This window comes from Chelonoidis abingdonii, chromosome 4, assembly GCF_003597395.2.
Source record: "Chelonoidis abingdonii isolate Lonesome George chromosome 4, CheloAbing_2.0, whole genome shotgun sequence".
In the NCBI taxonomy this organism is placed as follows: domain Eukaryota; kingdom Metazoa; phylum Chordata; order Testudines; family Testudinidae; genus Chelonoidis; species Chelonoidis abingdonii.
This window is the reverse complement of record NC_133772.1, coordinates 13,627,119-13,634,864: the sequence shown is the minus strand read 5'-3', so window position 1 is coordinate 13,634,864 and position 7,746 is coordinate 13,627,119. Positions and strand designations below refer to the sequence as shown.

The window sequence follows — 7,746 nt, the reverse complement described above, 5'->3', positions numbered from 1 at the left end:
AGAAAAACTATCGAAAAACCTCTATCATAAAATACCGTCAGGGTCAGGAGGCATCTACTCATATGATACACACAAACTATTGTGGGTTTTCCACTGAAACGGTCCCTTTTGTAAATGCAAAATAGATAGCCCTTTGTAGTACAGTAGTTATATCCCAGCTGGTGTGTCCATCAGTCTGTTTGCTCTTGGAACAATGAACTATTCAACGAAATTCCAGAGAACTCTTTATTCATGTCATTTTCAGTAAAGAGTTGGCAGATTAGCGCAGTAAGTAAACAATTTCGACATCTGCTTGCGGTGAAATGAATTATCTAACATTTGATTGCAGGTTGAATAATTTACTTCCTTGTCATTTTAGAGGAGGAGTTAATCATTTATAGATAAGCTGGTGCACCACCCTTCCCCCTGTTGCCCCAGATCGAAACCTTGTCTCAATTTCACCACATCGCAGCACTTCTGTATGTGTAAGCATATTGTGCTAGCTTCTTGTTTAGCATGGTGATCCCTGGGTGCAGGACAGGCTAGACTGGAAAAGTCAGAGATACCATTTCATCCTTCAGTAACCAAATAGACCTGAGCGCACTCTGCCTCCTGCTGACAAACCTACCGGTAAGTTGACTGTGATTGCAGCCAGCTACTTAAGGCAACATTGCTCTGAGAGAAGCCCAGGGGAAATGGGCTGGGGGAAGTAGGAAATCCAGAACCATTTATTAAACCTCAATATAATTGATTCTAGCAAGTATGCCCATGTGCACAGATATTACTAAACAAAGCCAGCCCTAGCAGAAGAGGGGTAGCTAGCAAAGCAGAACAACAGAATGAAGTATTAGGTTAAGGAACCAGGGGATAGGGAGACAGAGAAAGTGACTTTAGGTGATTTTAAAAAAGAAGTACTGTACTGGTTGCAGGCTAATAACTTGAACAAGAGTCTCTTGCAGTTGTTTGTATGGGGCACATCTTGTAGTCATGGGGTAAGATTTTTTTCAAAGGCTCCCAAGGGACTAAAGTTAATTTTCAAAAGTGACTCGGGCACTTAGGATCTGATCCTGAATCATTAAAATCAAGTGGGGTTTTGCTGTTGACCTCCAAGGGGAGCAGGTTCAGGCCCATAAATGCCTAAGGCACTTTTGAAAATGGGACTCAGGCACTTCTGAAATTTTCACCCCAATCACTACTGACTTGTACAAAACTCTAATTGACTCTACATATTTTTCACACACCTGTACTTACATATGGGTATAATATATTATGCAGCAGTTGTGCTGACTCCAGTGGGAGCTTTACCTGTCCATGAGTGGAAGGGTTTGTTCCATAGAGATTTACAAATAGAACAATTGTTTTCTTTCTGTCAGAGTATTCTAATGGATGTAGAGGACTATATAAATTCTCTGGAAAGTGCAGATCAACTTATGTCCCTGTAGGCATTAATTTGGCTACCTGACTGGAAAGTGCCAATGTCCTGGCAATAACAAAGGTTTTAAAGAGAGCCTGACAAACTGATAAGCAGTTGGCATGTATTTTGGGGACAAGTTTGTGCTTTGGGCAGTGCATTTGTTACCTTTTATCATGCGGAAAGCTCAGTTGTTATCCGAGGAGTCAAATAGCTTTATGCAAAGAACAAAAAGGGTCTGAAGAGATACAATAAAACTTCCGAACAGACACAGCAAGTCGCATTCTTATAAAACAATTTGCAATCATTCTTAACTCTGAATCCTTATTTCAGGTATGTTTTACCTTATTTTGTTACTGCAATTATCAGCTATGTGTTGTACAATGGTTATATGTAGCTAGCGAATTTAATTGTTTAATAGGGGAGTAGAAATTAACATAAGCCTTTCCATTAATCACCAGTAAGAGACCAATGAGATTTAGCTAGTGTTCATGCTCTCGCTCATCTAGTTTGAGTGCTTCATTAGCCCCATCCGGGGGTGAGTGACTGTGGTGTCGCAGTTTCAGAGTTAACTGCCTCTTAAGGTTTCAGGCTCCCTGCCATCTCCTCTCTCCTGTGGAGACTTGCATCTCTTTCCCTCCAGGTGAGGAGTTTAGGCTTGCTGTCCCTCTGTACCTTGCTCAGATTGCCTGTAATTAACCTTTTCCCAGGGGCTACTACAGTCTATACCAGCTACCAACCAACCTTCACAAAGCCAAATGCATTTATTCTTAGGGTAAAAGCACTACAGAGTAAACATACAAAAAAAAAAAAGTTCCTATACATACGCTAAAAGGATCCAGAGTTCCATCAGTCTTATGGGCCCTTTCATAAGGGTTGAGGTCTCCCCTTGGACAGAGGGTCCTGTCCATTTGGTGACAAAAGGAGGCCACATGAGTCAGTTTAAACTCAGCCTTTTTATACCAGAATCACTTTCTTTGTCTGTGGAAAATCCAGTTTGACCTAGGATATATGAAGCTCTCCAGGGAGGTGTTCTCATCCTGAGTGATTCACCTGCATCCACCCTCCCCCCCACATTTTTGGTTCCTGGAGGAGCTATAGTAACTTTCGCCCACACCAAAGTGGCAAACAATCTGTGGCCCAGAGTGATACATAACCCATACATAAAATGAACACTATCTTGTCTCCAAAGATAATTCATGCAGTTGCAATACAAATGGCTTTGACAGTTTGTTCTTTATCTATTCTGACTGTTTCAATGGGTACTGATAGGGAAACTGAGCCACAGAGCAGTGATGTTACTTGCCTGAGGTTGTAACAGTCGGCCAGCAGCACAGCCAGGAATAGAACCCAAATCTCTTGCATTCCTGGGCTACTGCTAGCGCCTTTAAGTCACCCTGTCCTCCATTATTAGAAGTATTAGGACTTGAGAATTGGAGGTTGGCTTGAGCCATGTTAATCACATAACTTACAAGGTTAATGTGGGGTGTGTTGAACCCTGAAGTGTGCCAAGACTCAGGCATTTCTATTTACCATGCTATAAATGTGCCCTGGGAAAGTGAGATGTGAGGCAGATTTCAGTAGATTGAAAAATTAAATAACTTCCTGTTCATTTGGGATTTTAGTTTTCATTTAAAGAAAAAATATGACTGCAAAAAAAGGCAAAGAAATGTGTCTGATTAAAGTCTGTAGGAGTTATGTGAAACTTGCAGTCATAAGAATGGGCATACTGGGTCAGAACAAAGGTCCATCCAGCCCAGTATCCTTTCTACCGACAGTGGCCAATGCCAGGTGCCCCAGAGGGAGTGAATCTAACAGGTAATGATCAAGTGATCTCTCTCCTGCCATCCATCCCCACCCTCTGACAAACAGAGGCTAGGGACACCATTCCTTACCCATCCTGGCTAATGGCCATTAATGCACTTAACCTCCATGAATTTATCTAGTTCTCTTTTAAACCCTGTTATAGTCCTAGACTTCACAACCTCCTCGGGCAAGGAGTTCCACAGGTTGACTGTGCGCTGTGTGAAGAATAACTTCCTTTTATTTCTTTTAAACATGCTGCCCATTAATTTCATTTGGTGGCCCCTAGTTCTTGTATTATGGGAACAAGTAAATAACTTTCCGTATTCACTTTCTCCACATCACTCATGTTTTTATATACCTCTATCATATCCCCCCTTAGTTTCCTCTTTTCCAAGCTGAAAAGTCTTAGCCTCTTTAATCTCTCCTCATACAGGGCCTGTTCCAAACCCCTAATCATTTTAGTTGCCCTTCTCTGAACCTTTTCGAGTGCCAGAATATCTTTTTTGAGATGAGGCGACCACATCTGTACACATTATTCAATGTTGGCGTACCATGGATCTATATAAAGGCAGTAATATATTCTCCTTCTTATTCTCTAGCCCTTTTTTTAATGATTCCTAACATCCTGTTTGTTTTTTTAACTGCCACTGCACGCTGCGTGGACGTCTTCAGAGAACTATCCACGATGACTCCAAGATCTCTCTCCTGATTAGTTGTAGCTATATTAGCCCCCATTGTGTTGCATGTATAGTTGGGGTTATTTTTTCCAATGTACATTACTTTACATTTATCCACATTAAACTTCATTTGCCATTTTGTTGCTCAATTACTTAGTTTTGTGAGATTTTTTTGAAGTTCTTCACAGTCTGCTTTGGTCTTAACTATATTGAGCAGTTTAGTATCATCTTCAAACTTTGCCCCCTCACTGTTTACCCCTTTCTCCAGATCATTTAAAACCCTTGTTATTGCAGGGATGTTTGACTTTACCTCTCAACTTTCCCCACCTTGCTTCTGTTTTTAATAGCCTAGGGTACACCCTCAGCATGTGTAACTCAAGGTGGCTCCACCGGCTTCGATGGAATGACCTCCAACCTACACCTGCTGAGGATGTGGCTCACTGACCTCTGTTGTAAAATGCTTTGAGAGCTACTGATGAACAGCGCTATACAGGAGCTAGGTATTGTATGATGTTTATCATTACTTCTATGACCGAGCTCCTAGGAGCCACAGTCATGGACCAGGACCGTAGGGGCTAGCCGTTGTATAAACACAAGACAAAGAGATGGTCCCTGCCCCCAGGAGCTTACAATGTATGTTCATCCTAAATGTAAATGAAACACTTTACTCCCCCCCATCTCCATATTTTTACAGATCTTTAGCCTGGAAAGAGATGTGCTAAGTTCCTTGTTAGGTCTGCAAGAAGAGCACATGACATAAAGGAAGATGGTATCTCTAACCTCTGGAAAACAGCGTTCTTACATAGCCACCATTCCACTGTTACTTGCTGCTGCCTTCATTGTTGCTGTACACAGTGAGTAAACATGAGTATCCGGCAAATCCAGCTGGGTAAAATAAGAACCAGCCTGAACATCCAGTGAAATCTCAGTGTGAGGAACCTCTTTTTGGAGGTTCATATAACTTTGTTGTTCCCCTCTGATCATTTTTCTTGCTGCCTCTGCGCTTCTGAACAGTCTAAAATTCCACTAGACGATTATCAGCAGTCTTGCAAGAGACGAGAATCTGTCTTCCTAATACCCTTAGGGCTTGATGTTTTTTCCACTCCTGACACCTTGTGCGTTCATTTACATAAGTGCAAAGTGGATGTAAAGTGCTTCCAAATGAGAATTGTAGTGCAATACATCCACTTTGCACTGGTGTAAATGAGTGCACAAGGTGTAAGGCAACAGTTAACTGGAGACTCTCCTCAAGTTCTTGAGACGTAAGAGGCTTGGATAAATGTGCATATTTTGGAGTGATGAACAATCTGTGCTTAACATCAGGCTGGTGGCTTGACGTTCAGGATTTCTCAGGGTTGCATCCAAGATCGCAGGACTCTTGAGGCCTCCCTCACCATGGGTGCTTATAACGGGGGGATGACTGATGGCAAGAGTAGGCCACAAAGTTTTCCTCACCTTTTAAGGATATAAGCAGGACAACGACGATTTCTTTTTGAGTTGATTCTAGCACTCCCCCTCCCACACATCTTTTGGCCATTCCTTTCCTCTTTGTCCATCAGCTGGTGCCAATAGCATAACAAGCACCAGGTCTGTGTCACCTCCAATAACTTACGCTTTCCCAGCTGGTTTCAAAGTGTAGAATAAACTGGATACAAGGATACTAGCTTTGTTTCTACCTTAGGAGCTCCAGTCCAGCTGCTTATCCACCTTCTATGACCTAGCCTGCAGTGTTTCATGTCACAGCTGGAGATGCAACAACCATCACAGTGATGATGAGGAACGACATATTATGTTCTGTCCAGACAAGCTACAGAGAAAATAATTCTTGCATCCTTATCCTCCCCTTACAGATGGGAAGATTGTTTTCCTGACTTTAAGGAGAACTTAGATTTGTTTGATGCCAAAAATTTTTTTTAAGACAAATCTTTGGGAGAACCAGGTGGAGTAGCAGGGGTCAGTTAGGAGGGAGAGCTCAGATATTTTGTTTACAACCCTTCTAGTATTCCAAGAAAGGACACTTCAGGAAATGAGGTCTGGACTACAGCACATTTTCCTAGTTACATATTTTTGACACCTCTGTTGTGTAACTAGGTGATTGTGATGAGCCACCGCGTTTTCATTTTGCTGAGCTAAAGGAAGAGTATAGAAATCGGAGTAAGTTTGCTGTTAATAGCACAGTGGAGTACAACTGTCGCTCAGGTTATACCAAGGTACAGAGGTCCATTCTTCATTGCACATCACATTCTGAATGGTCAGACACCGTAGAGTTTTGCAGGGGTGAGTATTTTGTTTTTTTACTTTTCTTTTTTTAAACTAATTTATTTTCATCAGCCCTTTTTGATTAAAGAGCATAATGAGAGGGATTGCATGCCTGGAGGGAGGGGTTAAGTTCACTGATACGATATGAAGGCTTTCACCACTAAATGACCAGTTCGTATCTGAAACCTGCTGCTCCTTGATCTTGGGCAACTCCAAAGATGTCTACAAAGGTTTCCTTCTGCTCTGAAGCTTTAAAACACGCGCTAAAAATGGAGTTTGAACCTTAAATAGTAAAATACTCCAGGCTGGAAGATGTTCTAACTGTCACAGGTGAAATATTCACATGCACAAAAACATGGTAATGGAACAGAGTTTGATTTAAACAAGCACATATATAAATTCCAAGTTAAGAGTGGTTCTGTATCCTGAGCTGGCAAAAAGTGAGTAGAGTTCTGATAGAGACAGAATCTTTGATTCTTGTGACTCAGTAAAATGTAACCATAAGACACGCAAATAAAGACTAATTCCAGTCTTATTTCTTTCTAGCAAAATCATGCCGTCACCCTGGAGAGCCAGAAAATGGCAGACTTGTTATTCTATCAGATCTCACGTTTGGTGCAACAGTAAACTTCATCTGTGAAGAGGGGTGAGTAATGGGCAGCTTGTGCTGATAGATTTATAGGTTATTAATTTCCAAAGGGACCATTATGATTATCTAGTCCAGGGGTCGGCAACCTTTCAGAAGTGGTATGGCGAGTCTTCATTTATTCACTCTAATTTAAGGTTTCGTGTGCTGGTAATACATTTTAATGTTTTTTAGAAGGTCTCTCTCTCTCTCTCTCTCTCTCTCCAAGTCTATATATTATATAACTAAACTAGTGTTGTATTGTAAAATAAACAAGGTTTTCAAAATATTTAAGAAGCTTCATTTAAAATTAAATTAAAATGTTGATCTTACACCACCAGCCCGCTCAGCCCGCTGCTGGTCTGAGGTTCTGTTCATGTAGGCCGGCAGTGGGCTGAGTGGGGCCTGCGACCGGGACCCCAGCTGGGAAGGGTCTGGCAGCCAGAACCCCAGACCGGCAGCGGGCTGTGCAGGGCCAGCAGCCGGGACTGCAGACCGACAGTGGGCTGAGTGGCTCAGCCCACTGCCGCTCAGGGGTTCCATCCGCTGGCTCCTGCCAGCTGGCATCCTGGCTGCCAGACCCGCTCAGCCCGCTGCCGTTCTGGGGTCCCGGCCCTCCCCCCATACAGTGGGTACCTACCTTCTCCCTGGTTCTGGCCCATTCTCTTCCTCTCTCTGCACTGACCTGAGGGTGGGAGTGGACTGAGCACAGGGATGGGGATGGAGGGTCTGGCCAGGAGCTAGAATGAGGGAGGGGGGTCAGGGTTGGGGCAGGAGGTTTGAGTGTAGGGGCACTTACCTGGTCAGCTCCCATTTGGTGTGAGGGTGCAGGTGCTCCCGTTTGGTCCTCAGGGTGGGGGTGGGGATCTGCGGGGTGCATCGGATGCGGGTAGCTGGGGATGTGTGGGGTGCAAGAGTCAGGGCAGAGGGCTGGGGGCATGTGAGGGGAGCACAGGTGTCAGGGTAGGGGGGCTGGGTATGTGTGGGGG

The 7,746-nt window shown here is 43.4% G+C and overlaps 1 protein-coding gene across 1 annotated transcript in view; it reads left to right on the top strand.

Annotated features, from left to right (window-relative positions):
- The first annotated feature begins 395 nt into the window (after positions 1 to 395).
- Positions 396 to 7,746, top strand: part of LOC116832048 (complement receptor type 1-like) — a 60,598-nt gene continuing 53,247 nt past the window's right edge. The window contains exons 1-4 of the mRNA XM_032792454.2: positions 396 to 609; positions 4,568 to 4,727; positions 5,965 to 6,150; positions 6,679 to 6,778. Coding sequence (XP_032648345.1) covers positions 4,640 to 4,727; positions 5,965 to 6,150; positions 6,679 to 6,778 — 374 coding nt within the window. The 5' untranslated portion in view covers positions 396 to 609; positions 4,568 to 4,639. The remainder of the gene's footprint in view (positions 610 to 4,567; positions 4,728 to 5,964; positions 6,151 to 6,678; positions 6,779 to 7,746) is intronic.